At 47.8% G+C, this 17,276-nt stretch overlaps 1 protein-coding gene across 1 annotated transcript in view; it reads left to right on the top strand.

The window, feature by feature from the left end:
• GABRA5 (gamma-aminobutyric acid type A receptor subunit alpha5) overlaps nt 1–15,162 on the top strand; it is a 93,359-nt gene extending 78,197 nt beyond the window's left edge. The window contains exons 6-9 of the mRNA XM_040257044.1: nt 3,578–3,721; nt 6,101–6,253; nt 9,292–9,503; nt 13,871–15,162. Coding sequence (XP_040112978.1) covers nt 3,578–3,721; nt 6,101–6,253; nt 9,292–9,503; nt 13,871–14,170 — 809 coding nt within the window. The 3' untranslated portion in view covers nt 14,171–15,162. The remainder of the gene's footprint in view (nt 1–3,577; nt 3,722–6,100; nt 6,254–9,291; nt 9,504–13,870) is intronic.
• Nucleotides 15,163–17,276: the final 2,114 nt, after the last annotated feature.

The raw sequence follows: 17,276 nt of genomic DNA, 5'->3' as shown, positions 1-17,276 counted from the left end.
AAAAAGATTCGATACCTAAGATGTGATGTCACCCAATCTAAATCTGTAGATCTGGTTCAGGTCCAAGATAAATCTCATCAGAGTATTTTGGGGAAAGCCTGACTCTAACATGTGTGTGGGTGAAGATGAAAAGGGGACACTTTGCTCTTCCAGCTGCTGGTGTCTAGAGTTCTGCACTCTGTGTGGTCAAGACGAGGGGCTTGAAATTGCGATAGAAAAAGGAAGCAGAACAGACAGTTCCACAGAGAGAGCCTGTGCCCGAAGGAGAACTTCGTTGTCAGAATAGGCCCTGCAAGGATGTGGGCGGGAGGAACGGCTTAATGATTCTGGTGGCAGCACAGAAAATCTCATGGAGAGGGTGCAATTGGATACTTATATAGAAAATATGTACAGAAGTCAGCTCCCTGTATCAAGGCCCTAATGGTTAAAGATGGAGCATTCCAGCTTTGATCAGGAGGGCCTCCGAAATAAGATGCAGAGATTAAAAGGTTGATAAGTTTAACTCACTTAAGCTACCATTTATAAAAAAAAATTTTTTTAAGTAAGCAAAGTGATATAGGCACAATTTGAAGAAGGTGTTTACAACACATGGAACCAAAAACATTATGTATATCAGAATATGTAAAGAAAACATTCAAACGGGTAAAAAACACAATCAGATTTTATGAAGAAAACATAGCAAAAAAAAAAACAACACCTTTGTTTAGTGATGTCTGTAAAACTACAGAGCAAACAGTGCAGTGATTATGTGATTACTGTCAAGTTTGGAATACAACCTGTGGGGGGGCAGTGAGTTCACAGAGGGCCTGGAAGTTTCCTCTGTGTTAACTCAGTGTTTGCTCCATACTTGCTTGGTTTTATTATTTTTCAAATATTAGGAATGCTCTTTTGCACATAAATCAAGAATAAGGGTAGTGATGTGCACTAGCAGAGAAACTCACACACTTAGTAGGAAGGAGTACTCATCGCTGGCATGACCCTTCTTCTGGCTCCTGTGGAGGCCTGTGGCCACACGTGCACTCTTGCCCGTCTGCCCAGCAGTGGCTGCACCAGGCCCATGAGCCGTGCACCAGGCCCTGCCTGGTGGAGTCCCCCCGAACCCACCGCCCCGCCCAGGGACGCCTTCCCGGCCAGCCCGCCTGTCTCCTGAGACGCCTGCAGAGGCCTCCCTGTGAGGGCGCACAGCTCTTTGTCGGGGGTTGATGTCAGGCGGGGAGCCCAGCGTTCAGGCTTGTGCATACGGCGCTGGGGTCTGGGTGTGACAGCCGTGCTGTAGGTGTGTGGGTTCACCATTGGGGGCCTTGAGAGACACGAGGAGCACTCGAGCATGCAGGTTCCTTCACGCCAGCCACTCCCCGGAGCCCCTCTTGTAGAGGCGACCCCAGCTGTCCCCCGAAGCCTGTGACCCAGGCCCCCAGAAGCGTGCTCCCCGTCCTCAGTGCAGCGGCCGCCGCACCAGTGCCTCTGCTGCCTCCTCACCTCTCAGCATCTGGGCCCTGCAGGCCCCTCCCCTCCACCGACACACACCCCAGCCGCTGCTTCGATGACGTCCGTGTGCTGACGCCGGCGATCTCACCTCCCCAGACTACCCCACTGAAAGCTGCACGTCTCCCCTCGGCAGAGCGTGTGTCTCCCTGTAGCGATCACTGCCACCTCACATATAACATGTTCATGTATGTTTGTCTCCCTCCTCTGGGAGATGGTCTTCTGTTTATTTTCCATCCACCTGTTCTAATGTTCTGCTGCCGTGACATGTTATCACAAACTTAGCAATTTAATTGAAACAACGTATTTATTAAGTAGCCTTATTGCAGTCATCATTTTATAATATCAGTTCAGTTCAGTTCAGTCACTCAGTCGTGTCCAACTCTTTGCGACCCCATGAATCGCAGCACGCCAGGCCTCCCTGTCCATCACCAACTCCCGGAGTTCACTCAGATTCATGTCCATCAAGTCAGTGCCATCCAGCCATCTCATCCTCTGTCATCCTCTTCTCCTCCTGCCCCCAGTCCCTCCCAGCATCAGAGTCTTTTCCAATGAGTCAGCTCTTCGCATATATACATATATAAAATCATGACATTGTACACCTTAAACTTATACAATGATATGTATCCGTTGTACCTCAATAGTTAAAACATTAAAAAATAGAACACTTGTATTATCTCCTAGTTCTACAGGTCAGACTGAATTTGCCTGGTGTCCCAGCTCTGGGATTCCCATGGCCAGAATCGTGGTGTCAGCAGGGCTGCCCTCCCTTCTGGAAGCTCTGGGGGCGAGTCCACATCCAGCCCCTCAGGCTGCGGGCAGGATTCAATCCCACGATCTGCGGGTTGAAGTCTCTGTTTCTTGCTGGCTGTCACCAGGAGTCATTCTTGCCCATAGAAGGGCTAACTCCATACCTTGGGTCATGGCCCCTTCCTACACCTCTAAAACCAGCAATAGAAGTTGAGTTCATCCTTTCTGCTTCGAATCTCTCTGAGCTGGGTCTCTCTGACTGGCCTCAGCTTGAGAAGGTTCTCTGTTTTTAAGGACTAACGTGGTTATATTGGGTCCACTGGGATCATCTAGGAAATCTCCTGATTTTAAGGCCCATAGCTTTCATTTTGCAGGGTGCCTTTTACCGTGTAAGGTAACAGTCACAGACATGAGGCCAGGGTTAAAGTTCCTGCTGCCTGCCTCACCTGCCTGCCAGGACAGGGCAGACAACTGGACACGTGCCCTCTGCAAAGTGAAGCCTTTATAGGGCTGATGTGGTCAGACGCTGCTGCAAGTCAGAATCACAGACAAATGGAGACCAGACATGAAAACTCCCTGAGCAGACAACCAGGTTTGTCCTACAAATGAAGCTGAATTTAGCTTATTTTCTAAGGCTAACTTGACCTGGGTCATTTGCCTCTAAGAATTACAAGTAAAACTTAAACTGTTTCCCGGGGTTGATATGAGCAATTCCGTGTAGAATATTAGAAAATTCTAATATTGTAACCAACCACTTTGAATAATAAACCATCAACTCTTTCCTGCTATACAAGCTGCTTTATAACAGTGTACCCCTGAGCCTCAATCCATGCTTTGGTTTGAGAGCTCTCAGGTTGCAAACTGTCTTTTTCGTGTGTGCACAGTGAACTTACTCATTGCTGCTTGCGTGATTCATCGTGTTTACTTTGACTCTTAATGAACCGTTGACACCCTGATGGAGCTCTCGTCAGCTCCATCGTAACAGTGGCCGGCAGACATTGTCACAGTCCCGTTCTCAGGTAGAAGCACTGAGCACAGGAGCCTTGCCCCAGAGCATGGAGCTGGCAGAGCCCCAGGCCCTGTGGTCTCGGCCCGTGCGACGGTGCACCCAGAAGAGAAGACTGTCCGTGGGAAGCACTGGGCCTGACTTCTCAGCGCTCTGCCCTGTGGAAATGAGAAGAGCTTCGACTGTGGAGCTGTCTGCCCTGGTCTGACTGCCTGTGCTTTCTGTAGGTCATTCGACTCTTCAGTCCTCCCTCTCACTACTCTTGTAGACATGTGTGGTTGTACCGGGCTGCAAACGGTCCCAGGCTTACACTGCTTTCTTTCCCCCACCGTGCAGATGCGTATCCTAATTCTGAAGTCGTCTATGTCTGGACCAACGGCACCGCCAAGTCAGTGGTGGTGGCAGAAGATGGCTCCAGGCTGAACCAGTACCACCTCATGGGGCAGACCGTGGGCACGGAGAACATCAGCACCAGCACAGGTAGCCCTCCTCTCCCGCACCCACCGCGGGCACACACCCGGGGGGAGCCCCAGCTCTCCTGAGCCACAAGGAGCTGCCACGTCCAGCCCCTCCTCCGGCCGCATACGGAGGCGCAGCTGTGGCGTCCCGGCATTAAGGGTCACGAGGGACGGTAATCCGAGGTGCGTTTGTCGCCATGTGAGCACCAGTGACCGCGGGCCCTGCTTATGTAACAATCCTGCCAAACACCGAGACGCCAGCAGCAGCCTCTGCAGCAAAGGCAGAGAGCTGCCTGCACATTTTCCCATTTACCTGCTCTGCTGTTTCCCTGTGTGACCATTTCAGGGATTCCCCTGGGGTTGAGTTTTGGCAAGCACAGCGAGCCGTGTAGAAATTACCACAGCCTTCGAGGGTGCAGTTAACTCCGTCAGGCACAGGGCTGGCTTGAGCCCTCAGGGCAGCACAGGCCTGGCATCACTTGATGCCAAGTGGGCAGGATCTCCAAAGGAACACAGTGCATTCCTGGCCTACAGCGACACGGGGTGTCCTCAGACCCCAGCCCCAGTGGTCATGATCACTAGCTTGGCTGTGAGCAGGGGAAGGTCCTCCAGGGTGCCAAATGGCAGGAGAAATGTGGGAGAAGGGTGGACTGAGTCCTGCTCGCAGCATGAGTTCTAAGCCCCAGATGTTGCCCCGGTCAGCATCACCACGGCTGGGAGCTGGCCGGAAGCAAGGGACGCACATTGCAGCCTTCCACTCAGTGCCCGTCCACTGGAGAGGGCTGGTGTCCTCGGAAAGGGCCTGGCAGGCCTGGGAAAAGGCTGCTGCAACATACTGTTGCTGCGTTTGAGGGGAAGGAAGAGGCAGCAGGCCGGGTTTTATGGGAACAAGTGGGAAGGTGGCATGGCAGATACTTGGGGTTAAGGAGTGCAACGCTAATGAAGAGTGCTACTGTTTCATGTCATTCTGTAAACATTTTAAAATGGGATTCTGCCCCTATTTGCATTTTTAAAAAATGACCTTTTCTGAATGTTATCTTATATTGCTATCCTCGACTCAAAAATAAAACAGAATGAAAAGAACCGTAACAGCAAAAGAATTTATAAGTTGGAGAGTAACTTCAAATCCGAATGCAGAGAAACAGAATGGCATTTTCCCTCTTCTCAAGCACTGAGAGGCAAAATCAGATCATGGCAAAGCATACCTCCCCCCTTCTCTGTGTCCCTGTCTCCTTCTGTGGGATGGAGCCCAGTCCCTCCTCTCGCCTGCCTGGGGCTGTGGGGAGAGTGTGGTGACGCTCGGCCCTGCGGGAATTGTGGTCTCCTCTTCTGTAGGGAGCAGATTTTGCCACACGTGATCTTAATTCATGCTGTGAGGAAAGGCACCTAGGGACACATCCACAGCTGACCTTACTGAGCACTGGGCTTTGATTCCAACAGCAAGCTTCCACGCTTCAACCAGTCTCAAACGCCTCAACACTGAGCCCATGCTTCAGTGTGACCACCCTCAAACAGATGGGCCCATCTGGGGTCCGCCTCAGCAGAGGCCCCCCGACCCTCCACCTGCATCCACAGTTCTGCCAGACTCCCTGGCCACACCGTCTGATTCTTCCAACCAGTCAAAGGACTCTTGTCCTCAGATCAACTCAGCTCTGCCTTCACATCTGGAAGCACCCTTCCCGTCTCCCCAGGGAGAGGCAGACTCACGCAGCCAAGGAGCCCGTCTCACCCCGCTCCCCCTGTAGCCGCCTTGGCTCCTTACCAGTTCACCGTCAGTGCAGCGTCATTCTCCGCAATGAGGGGGAGGTCGGCGCTCGCCTCCCACACCACCAGGCAGATCCAGAGAAGGCCCTGGGGCATCGCCAAGGAGATGCCCCCGCTGTCCCTGGGAGGCGCTGTCAGGACCCGCCACGTCCTGGGTCTGCTGCTTCTCACCCCTCTAGCCAGGGGCGGGGCACTGAGCCTGGGGGGGCCTGGAAGCCCACCACCCCTGCCAGCCCTCTGTGGCTGGGAAATGAGGAAAAACCCTCCACCCGCAACAGTGCTCTGTGATGTCCTGAGTTATATGTAGAGAGGCTAAATCCTGAAATCCCGAGGGCAGTAGCAGTGAGGGGGGCAGGTGGAGAGCGGCACAGATTGTAACCAGGGATTAGGAAAACACACAAATCTGATTTTCCCCAGAAAAGCATCCCCCCACAGAGGCTCTTCAGAGGCCGGGGGTCAGGAGACTTACAAAACAACCAGCCTCTCCTTCACCCAAACAGGACGATTAAACGCTTGTGCAGAGGGAAGGTGGGGAGAAGGGCGGTCCCGAGGAGACTGTGACCAGGGGCAGGAAGCACAGGGCGGGACTGTAGGGCTTCCTTTAGGTGGCTGACTGCACTGATTTGCTTATTTGCAGGTGAATACACAATCATGACAGCTCATTTCCATCTGAAGAGGAAGATCGGCTACTTTGTCATCCAGACCTACCTCCCCTGCATCATGACCGTGATCTTGTCACAAGTGTCCTTTTGGCTGAACCGAGAATCAGTTCCCGCCAGGACGGTGTTTGGTGAGTGTGCCTACCCCAGGCCTGCAGGCTGTGTTCTGCCTAGTCCAACATCCCAGAAAACAACAGCCTAGAGCTGCCTGTCTATTCTGTGACCTTGAAAACAAATTCAGTCTTAAAAGACTAGATTTAGGGCTGCTTTCTGAACCAGGGTTCAGAGCAATTTGATCATCCTTTCCCTCCTGAAAAGCCTTTAACCAGTAGCCTGGTTTTTTTCTTTCCTTTTTTTTTCGAGGCGGGGTTGGCGGCGGGGGCAGGACAGTGTTTCTGAAATCTCCAGCAATCTGTCTTACATGAGATTTTGCTACAATATTTTCACAAGTCTCATAAAGTACTATTTTCTATGTTATCAGGCTGTTTTCTTTGAAATGTGCATGCCACTTCAAAATTAACTCCCAAGTTGCACTCAATATGTTGCATGTGATATGATAGTAATAGGTTATATATATAAAATAGAATATGATAGTAATAGATTATATATATATAATATAATACATATTACTGTGTGTGTGTGTGTGTGTATGTTAGTTGATCAGTCGTGTCCAACTCTTTGCGACCAGGGAACCTTCCTGACCCAGGTACAACTACCAGGAAAATGCTACATATTACCATATATATGTATAAATATGAGCTTCCCAGGTGGTGCTAGTGATAAAGAATCCACCTGCCAATGCAGGAAATGCAAGAAGTGTGGGTTCGATCCCTGGGTCCTGAAGATCCCCTGGAGAATGAAATGACATCCCACTCCAGTATTCTTGCCTGGAAAATTCAGTGGACAAAAGAGCCTGGCAGGCTAAAGTCCACGGGACCACAGAAATTCGGAAACGACTGAGCGACTGAACAAGAACAACAAACGTATAAATAAACATATATGAGATATATGCGTGTATGATATGTGTATATACGTATACATATGTATAAGAATCTAGAATATTATCTGACATCCCTGAGACATAAATCAAATTTAGCCAGGTCTAGCTAGCTAGCACCTTGACACAGCAGACGTGATCCCATGTTTAACTCTCACTTGGAAGCTCATTTCATCAAATTCAACATTAAAAGTAATTTTATGGGTCAGCTGTAATGGATATTCACATCTTTCTAAACTATAAAGTACTGTTCCCACCTCAGCTCTTCCTATTTTACTTTTTCTTCCAAAGAAGGAAAGGTGCCCTGCATTTCCTGCCAAAACTCCTGTAGGTGGAAGAAGCCGGAGATCCTGGAGATTTCCAGGAAGGGCTCAGGGCTGCTTCCGTGCAACCAGCTCTCTGCCACCAACCACTTGCTTCATCTGCCTCCTCTGATTTAGCATCAGGAAGGTGTGGAGGTTGGCTTGTGGCTAGACAGTGTTCCCCCAGCTCTTTAGGAGAACATTAGTAGATGGGCAAGGAAAAAATTTTAGTTTGGAGGATGCCTTATGTTCCAGTCTGCTTCCTTGTAGAGATTTTCAGCTAGTGTTAGGATGTTAAAAGACTCAAGGAGACACAAGAAGCCTGTTTAAGGTCACACACAGAGCACTGCTCTCTAGCACAATGATGAGCTGGATTTCTAAGAAAAATCACAGGTGACCACTGATTTCTCATTAAGCGTCAATTCTATGCACAGTGCCGTGTTCGGTGAGGGTATGTAACTATCTCTGAAGGATGACACTGAATCAACACTAAGCTGCTATGACCACCAGCAACATTACACTCTTCTGATGCTGTTTTCTGGGGCTGCCCTAGCACAGTCCCTCCCACTGAGGGCTTAAGCAATAGAAGTCAACTGCCTGGAGTTAACTGTTCTGGAAGCTACAAGTCCCAAATCAGCAGAGTTGGTTTTCTCTGAATGAAGGCTCTGTGTCTGGCCTCTGTCCTAGTTTCTGGTAGTTTCTTGGCATGAGGCAGCATAATTCTGGGCTTCACATGGGGTTTTCCCTGGGTGTGTGTGTGTGTGTGTGTGTGTGTGTGTGTGTGTGTGTGAGAGAGAGAGAGAGAGAGAGATACCAGTCATATTAGATTAAGGCCTACGCTAATAACCTCATTGTAACTTCATTACTTCTGTAAACACCACGTTTCTAAGATCTGGAAAGTAATTCTGAGTTCTAGAGATCAGGACTTCAACCTCTGAATTTGGGGAGGGTGGCACACAGTCCCACTGGAACAGCTGCATTGCACTCACACCCCGTGCATAGCCATGTACCCTTATGCAAGCAAAACTGTGCTAAAAGGAAAGACAGAGCTTGTGGAAACTACACGGGCTGTACGTGTTCAGCAGACCTGGGTCTAGTATTGGCTCTCATTTGCCAGCTGGTGAATTTGAGTGCATTACTATTTTTAAATCTTTAAGCTCTTCACCTGCCAAATGTGAATGTTGACACCCATCCAGAATGTAGCTTAGATCAGGGGCTGGCCCCTAGCAGATGCCCAGTAAAGGCTCAACAGCTCCCTCTGAGGAGCTAGACTCGCTGTATGCTCACTGCAGATTTCCCTAGAAGACAAGGCAGATGGCTACAGGCATCTTACACAGCAGCCTCAAGGTGACCCAGTTCTTTCTTAAAGGGAGTGCCAAGACCTAGATTCAGATGTGGTACTTCTGTTGCACTTGGGTCCTCGGAGTCTGCAGGCTCCGGTAGGTCTATGTGAAAGCGAGTCTGCTTTACGAGTTTTCTGGATCCCACAGTTTGTCAGGAGCACAGTGAGTCTTTGTGAAGTGCTTCTCCAGAGCCATGGGGACATCCCTGCCCATAAGATGCCCCAGTCTTCTAACTTATCCGTGTTGGGCATCCGCTCTCTGCAAGGCTCAGGTCAGGACAACAGGGACGCAGTTAGGGTGTGTGTACAGATCAGACCCAATCCCTGCCCGCCGCGATCCATGTTCTGGCGAAGGAGACAACAGACAAGATAAGGAAGTGTTTAAAGGAGCGTGTTGTGCTTTGAGACTCGTCGAGAGACCTGGGCTGAGACAGGTTCTTTCTGTCTGTGCCTCATGCAGGGGTGTTATGCTGGGGTCCGGTGCTAGAGCTGACCCTTGTTCCTCTGTCCTCCCCTTATCTTGACCAGGGGTGACCACGGTGCTGACCATGACGACCCTCAGCATCAGCGCCCGGAACTCGCTGCCCAAAGTGGCCTACGCAACAGCCATGGACTGGTTCATAGCCGTGTGTTACGCTTTCGTGTTCTCTGCGCTGATCGAGTTTGCCACCGTCAACTATTTCACAAAGAGAGGCTGGGCCTGGGATGGGAAAAAAGCCTTGGAAGCAGCCAAGATCAAGGTACTGACTTCATTTCCCTCCTTACTCCAGAGAAAACAGGCCTGATTTTATGTGCAACTCTAAGGCCAAGTGTTTCTCTTCCCTACGTCCCTCCCCCTGAAAAATGAGTCCTTCCCTTATATGCACGGACCTTACAAAGTCTTATAACAGGTCCTGTTTTAACTTTATTTTCAATCACCAGCTTCATTCAAGAGAAAGATCTGATTTCATGGTGATGGTTTGGGCTTGTTTATCCTCAGGCCTATTACTTTTGATGAAGTACCTCTGTCTGTTCAGGGACTGCTTACCCAGTTTTGAATTGTACAGTCAATGGTTCTGGTCATTCTTTTGCTACTTCACCATGCAGTGTCTTCTGCAAGGTGGCTGAAGGTCATGAAGGGAGCATTTGAATTGCTGAAAGCAACACAACAGCAAACACACCCGATTCCACTCATGAGATGATCTGGCTTGCTTAAACGAGGGAAGAGTTATCATGGGAAGCATTTTTCTGTACAGAGCAATTAAGTGCTGAGTATATAGAAAGAGATTGGTGCCTGAATCTAAAAACTATTTAAAGAAAAAGGTTGTGCAACATTCCAACTTGAACCAGGTCCTTGGGGAAAAGAAAATAACATACATGGAAGAGAAAAGAAATAGCACGTGGTAAAGTGCTCATTATACCATACATAAAACAAACGAGCAAGTGAGAGATGAGAGATGAGCAGGCCAGAGTTGCCAGAATAGGCTTGAATGTGAAACTCCATCTGTCCTTTGGAAATCATCACAAGGGCAGTCCTGGGGCCTTCCTGGAGACTGGACCCCAGACCCCAGACCCATGATGGCACCTGGATACTCTGCTGCTGCTGAGGGCACTCAGGGGTGCACACCCACAGCTGCACAACTGTTTTTTCATTCAACTTTTCTTACGAAAAGTCCAAAGTTCTGACTTGACCTGGCCCATCGGATTCTTCCTACTTCCAAGCACTGTGAGTCCACTCCCACACCGAGGTTTTAGTCATGCAAGAAAGACCTGCTTCCAGGCCCAGCTCACCTGTATGGAGATGGAGGAAGGCCTAGTGGGCCCGTATCAGGCCCCTGAGGGCAGGAGGGGTGGGGAGAGGTGCCGGGGTGTGTGGGGGGGGGCAGGGCCTTGACAGGCATGACTCTCCCAGACACGTGTGTCTGGGGGAAATGACGGGGGCAGAAGCCAGCTGAGCAGAGCAGGTGGTTGGCAGAGAGCTGGGAGAACACTGCAGAGGCAGAGGACTGTCGGACTGGGGGCTCTTGACTGAAGGGTCCCAATAGGCAGAGCCACAGGGGTGTTTGTACCCCAACAAACATGAAGTCTGGGGAGAGGGTCTTCCCAGCACCGTGTTGCAGGGAAGTAAACGTTTGTTATGGGCCTGGTGACGGTGACTGGAGGTGGCCCCCTTGAGTGGGGCAGCCAGCTGGGAGGTGCGGCAGGAACTGAGGCCGTCAGGCTTGTGTCTGTGAGCCTAGGAGGAAGGCGGAATGGCCCTGAATGTTACCAAGTGGGCCGTCATTATCATCAGCCACCTCATTTTCCCGTACCTGGCCTCCCTGTTCTTCCCACTCATCACAGGTCTGAACATAGACCAGAAGGGAGAGGAGGGCTTGGAGGTAAAGTAGCTTATCTCACTCCAGACTAGCACTGATCTCCTGGAAGACCGTGTGTTGCCCCCAAAGGTTGTGGAGCGGGGGTTCCCATGCCCTCGGCCAGTGGAGGCATCAGGGTATCTGCAGGCATCCCTGCCAGCAAGCCCTACTTCAGACATGGCGGTGAGCACGAATAAGGCAGCGTATGGTTACTCTTTTTGCGTGAACTGGCTTTTACGTACAGGCGGAGAAAACTTGAACACCAAACTGCTTGCCATCATTACCTGTTGGGGTCTTCAGAGTTGGGGGTGCCAGGCAGTTTTTAGGGGTGAACACCTGTGAAAGGGTAGAGGAAAAAGTTCAGGTTGACCGCGAAGGGAGCGGTCTGCGGGCCTCTGCGCCCTGCGCTGGGCAGCAAGTCTTCCCGGAAGGAGCACCAGGGGCCCGTCTCCGACCGCCGTGGCGGTCCTCAGGCTTGTGCGCCGCCTCCCTCGAGCAGGACACCCGCGCCTGAGACCACTCTGCTGTCCTCCAGTGTGTGCCCTGCCCTGCTTACCCCAGGACGTGAAGGCTGCACAAGACGCTGACGGAGCTGGTCTGTCAGGCTGGAGGCAGCCCCGCACGGGTGCGCGCAGAGCCACAGGGTCTGCAGAGAGCCCTCCTGCACAGTTGCTCACAGGCCTGCTCTGCTCTGAGGCTCACGGTCATCCTCGCCGCAGACCCAGGTTCTCTTGCTCCCTGGGTCTGTGCGCACACCTACTCAACCTTGCTTTCCACCGCTGCTTCCTGCTCCCTCTCCCTGCCCTTCCTCTCTGCTTTTTACCTTTCACATATGTTTAATAGTTAATATATTTTCTTTTCTTTTTTAAAACTATAGTCACCAGGCTGTGCACTACATTTCCCGATCTTATTTAAAACTGGAAGTTTGCACCTTTTGACCACCTTCATCAACTTTGCTCCCCACCCCACCCTGACCTCTGCTGACCCCGTCTGCTCTCTGTATCTATGAGTTCAGCTTTTTGTTTATTTGGGTCCTACATATAAATGAAGTCATATGGTATTTGTCTTTGTCTGATTTATTTCACTTAGCACAGTGCTTTCAAGGTCCACCATACCTGCTGTAAATGGCAGGATTTCCTTCATTTGGCTGAACTGTATTTTCCATTGTGTGTGTGTATGTGTGTGTGTGTGTGTGTATAGTATATAGTATGAGGCTTCCCTGGTGGCTCAGCAGTATAGAATCCACCTGCAGTGCAGGAGACACAGGATCGATCCCTGGGTTGGGAAGATCCCCTGGAGGAGGAAATGGCAACCCACTCCAGTATTCCTGCCTGGAAAATCCCATGGACAGAGGAGCCTGGTGGGCTACAGTCCTTGGGGCTGTAAAAGAGTGGGACACAACTTAGCGACCAAACAGCATTCATATATATATATATTTACATATTTATATATGTATATTCATGGTCAGTCACTTCAGTTCTGTGTATATGCATATATATATATACATATATGTGCGTTTTGTTTAACTATTCATCTATAGATGGATACTTGTTGTTACCAATCTTTGCTATTGTGAGTAATACTGTCTTGAATGTGAAATTCTAGAACAGGCAAAATAGTTTATGGCATAAAAACTGAGAATAGTGGTTCCTTTTGCTGGGATGAGGATGGAAATGGGCTGGGAAGGGGCATGGTGACCTTCTGGAGTGCTGATGGTGTTCTATCTTGGTCACCAAGATGGTGATATATTATCTTTAATGTATTCCTGTGTTTTTCTAAATTTAATTCAGTGAGACTGTGTCAACTTGGTAAAAGAACATAATTTTCCCCAACATTCTATCATGGGAATTTGCAAACATGTGGAAATGTTGAAAAATTACACAATGAAAACCTCTACTGTTAACATTTTACTATGCTTCTGTCATCGCCACCTATCTGTCATTTATGTTACCTAACGTCTATCTATCCATTCACCCATCCAGCCATCCTCAATCCATCAGTGCTTCTTAACTCTTGATGGATTCAAAGTAAATAATGCATTTCCCACTAAATAATTCAGCAAGCATGTCACTAATTAGAGTTCAATATTCATTTACTGTTTGATTCTTTTGAAGCAAAAACTTGTCTTATGACGTGCACAAACACTAAGTGTACTCTTGAGAAGGTTTGACGAACATGCTCACCTGTATAACCCAAATCCCTGTGATGACAGAGCATGTTGTCACACTCCAGAAGGCCACTGTCCCCCTTCCCAGTCCATTCCTGTCCTCGCTGAACCAGAGGGAACCATTTCCTGACTTTTCTACTATAAACTATTCTGCCTGTTCTAGAATTTCATATTCAAGACTGGCCACACAGGGTTCTAAGCCTAGAAGTCTGTGGAAGGCTTTCCTCCACCAGAGATAGGCTGATCCCCCTGTCTGTCTCTATCTCTTTTGAGAACTGCTGCTGCTAAGTCTCTTCAGTCGTGTCCGACTCTGTGCGACCCCAGAGACGGCAGCCCACCAGGTCCCCCGTCCCTGGGATTCTCCAGGCAAGAACACTAGAGTGGGTGGCCATTTCCTTCTCCAGAGCATGTCAGTGAAAAGTGAAAGTGAAGTCGCTCAGTCGTGTCCAACTCTTAGCGACCCCATGGACTGCAGCCTACCAGGCTCCTCCGTCCATGGGATTTTCCAGGCAAGAGTACTGGAGTGGGGTGCCATTGCCTTCTCTGTGAGAACTGATAGTTGCTTGCAAACATCATGCCCTTATATTCTTCTTGTATTTTGCAGAAAAAAGAGCGTGAGCTTACAATAAATAAGTCAACTAATGCTTATACTACTGGGAAGATGACCCATCCCCCAAACATCCCAAAGGAGCAGACCCCCGCAGGGACCACAAATGCCTCTTCAGCCTCAGTAAAACCTGAAGACAAGACTTCTGAAAACAAAAAGACTTACAACAGCATCAGCAAGATTGACAAAATGTCCCGAATTATATTCCCACTTCTGTTTGGCACTTTCAACCTAGTCTACTGGGCAACATATTTGAATAGGGAGCCAGTGATTAAAGGGGCTACCTCTCCAAAATGACCTTTCGTGCTCCCAAACTGCAAGAGAGCCATATGTCAGTGACGGGCACCAAGGAGAGGTTGAACTTGTGGGGGGGGGGCCTCCCTTATTTGGGCACTATCTTTCAGGAAATTTTTGCATGTTTAATTATATGTACAAATAATATTGCCTTGATGTTTCTATATATAATGTCAGATGTTTCGGAGATGACACATTGATAAATAAATCAAGCCACTTTCTAGAAAAACGGGAGACATGGCACGGACACTCAGATGCTCAGCACCTTACACTGATAGTTTACAAACAAGCATATTTTTACCTGTTCCGAGTGTTACCTAACACTGTTTTTTATACTTCAGATGTCATTTCATACAAATTTTCCCAGCAAATAAATATTTTAGGAAATGCTCCATGATTATTACTTGACCAACTCTCACAAGAAACAGATATCACAAAGAGCACATTTTGCATTGAAAATTCAACTATGGGCATTTATGTACAAAACTAATTGCCTTTGATAATTCTTTGAAATTAAAGAATTTCATTGCTCTGAAATTAAAACTACTGCATGATCTTATGTTAAATAAAATAAATACTTATGCAGACATTTAATAATAGAAGCATATAGTATGTTAGATTAACAGATAAAATATTTCCCCAAGGAAAAATTTAACTGCTTAAAAAATTTTTTTTGGTGGAGTGGGAGTGAAACTTACTTCTGTCCCTCTGACCACCCACCCCCCTACCAACTAACTGAACAATGACCAAGAAAGAAAAGATCTTAAAACAAAAAGTAGTGTGATGACAGTCTTGGCATCTGACCTGAGCATACACTGTCTGAAACACTGACCACAATTCACTGCAGCCAGAGTATAGTGCTTCAGTGGTGAGAAATTGTAAATGAGTTATTTTCCATTTTATTTCCCTGTATGTTATTTCATGATTGACTTATTGCTCTGTTAGCTTTTGTATATGAACCCTAAATGTTCATTAAAAAATAAAAATGAAACTGATCTTGTGGAAAATATGTCATTTTCTGAAAATATTTCAAATTTTGGTGGGTGTACTGACTCATTTTCTAAAGATGATATAAAGGAAACCCATCATGAAGGTGCTTGGGAAAAAAGCCTCTTACTTAGCTGTTCATCTCTGTTCCAGTCTGATTCTTCTGGGTAGCATGGAAAGAGAAAGCTGACTTCAACCACAATGAGGTGAATAGGTAGAACCAGAAGTTCTTTCCATCACATACATCTCCATGATACAGTTCTCCACCGGTCTCTGCTCGATAGAGTCCTCCCTGAAGGTAAGCTTACTGTTCAGTCCCCATGCCTTTCCTTTTGCTGTTTCTGAAGAGTGATAAAAAGAACTGCATGTAGACCATCTACTTACTGTTAGAGGGATAACATGTATGAAAGGAAAAGTTTCTTTTTCCTCTCATAAAACGGATTTTATGACTATTAGCAAATGGTATCAAAGTTCAGTTCAGTTGTGTCCGACTCTTTGTGACCCCATGGACTGCAGCACACCAGGCGTCCTTGAAACAAGGACGTCCTCCTCACCAACTCCCGGAGTTTACCCAAACTCATGTCCATTGAGTCAGTGATGCCGTCCAACCATCTCATCCTCTGTTGTCTCCTTCTCCCACTGCCCTCAGTCTTTCCCAGCATCAGGGTCTTTTCAACTGAGTCAGTTCTTTGCATCAGGTGGCCAAAGTATTGGACTTTCAGCTTCAACATCAGTCCTTCCAATGAACACCCAGGACTGATCTCCTTTAGGATGGACTGTTGGATCTCCTTGCAGTCCAAGGGACTCTCAAGAGTCTTCTCTAGCACCACTGTTCTAAAGCATCAATTCTTCGGCACTCAGCTTTCTTTCTAGTCCAACTCTCATATCCATACATGACTACTGAAAAAACCATAGCCTAGACCAGACGTACATTTGTTTACAAAGTAATGTTTCTGCTTTTTAATATGCTGTCTAGGTTGGTCATAACTTTCCTTCCAAGGAGTAAGCGTCTTTTAATTTCATGGCTGCAATCACCATCTGCAGTGATTTTGGAGCCCGAAAAAATAGTCAGCCACTGTTTCCATTGTTTCCCCATCAATCTGCCATGAAGTGATGGGATTGGATGCCATGATCTTCGTTTTCTGAATGTTGAGTTTTAAGCCAACTTTTTCACTCTCCTCTTTCACTTTCTTCAAGAACCTCTTTAGTTCTTCTTCACTTTCTGCCGTAAGGGTGGTGTCATCTGCATATCTGAGGTTATTGATATTTCTTCCAGCAATCTTGATTCCAGCTTGTGCTTCTTCCAGCCCAGCATTTCTCATATTGTACTCTGCATAGAAATTAAATAAGCAGGGTGACAATATGCAGCCTTGACGTACTCCTTTTCCTATTTGGAACCAGTCTGTTGTTCCATGTCCAGTTCTAACTGTTGCTTCCTGACCTGCATACAGGTTTCTCAAGAGGCAGGTCAGGTGGTCTGGTATTCCCATCTCTTTCAGAATTTTCCACAGTTTATTGTGATCCACACAGTCAAAGGCTTTGGCATAGTCAATAAAGCATAAATAGATGTTTTTCTGGAACTCTCTTGCTTTTTTGATGATCCAGCGGATGTTGGCAATTTGATCTCTGGTTCCTCTGCCTTTTCTAAAACCAGCTTGAACATCTAGAATTTCACGGTTCACATATCAAAGTTATGCCCGCCTAAACTGACTACTTCATGGAACTTAATTCTTAAAAACTCATACACCTCAGCATGTTTGATGGGCACAGATATGGTCATGGCCATGGACACACGTATAAGCACGTATTCAGAAGTCTTTTCTCTTGAATAACTATATAAATGCCTATAGCATCTACTCACTGAAAACTCCCAAGTGCTTATTCTGAGAAATCTTTCCACAGGATTCAATATCAAGTATTATATTTTCCTGTATAGATGTGAAAGTTGGACCATAAAGAAAGCTGAGCACCGACGAATTGATGCTTTTGAACTGTGGTGTTGGAGAAGACTCTTGAGAGTCCCTTGGACTACAAGGAGATAAAACCAGTCCATCCTAAAGGAGATCAGTCCTGAACATCCATTGGAGGGACTGATGCTAAAGCTGAAACTCCAGCTTTGGCC

The sequence above is a fragment of the Oryx dammah genome, unplaced genomic scaffold, assembly GCF_014754425.2.
Source record: "Oryx dammah isolate SB20612 unplaced genomic scaffold, SCBI_Odam_1.1 HiC_scaffold_16, whole genome shotgun sequence".
NCBI lineage: Eukaryota > Metazoa > Chordata > Mammalia > Artiodactyla > Bovidae > Oryx > Oryx dammah.
This window is presented reverse-complemented; position numbering and strand designations above follow the sequence as displayed.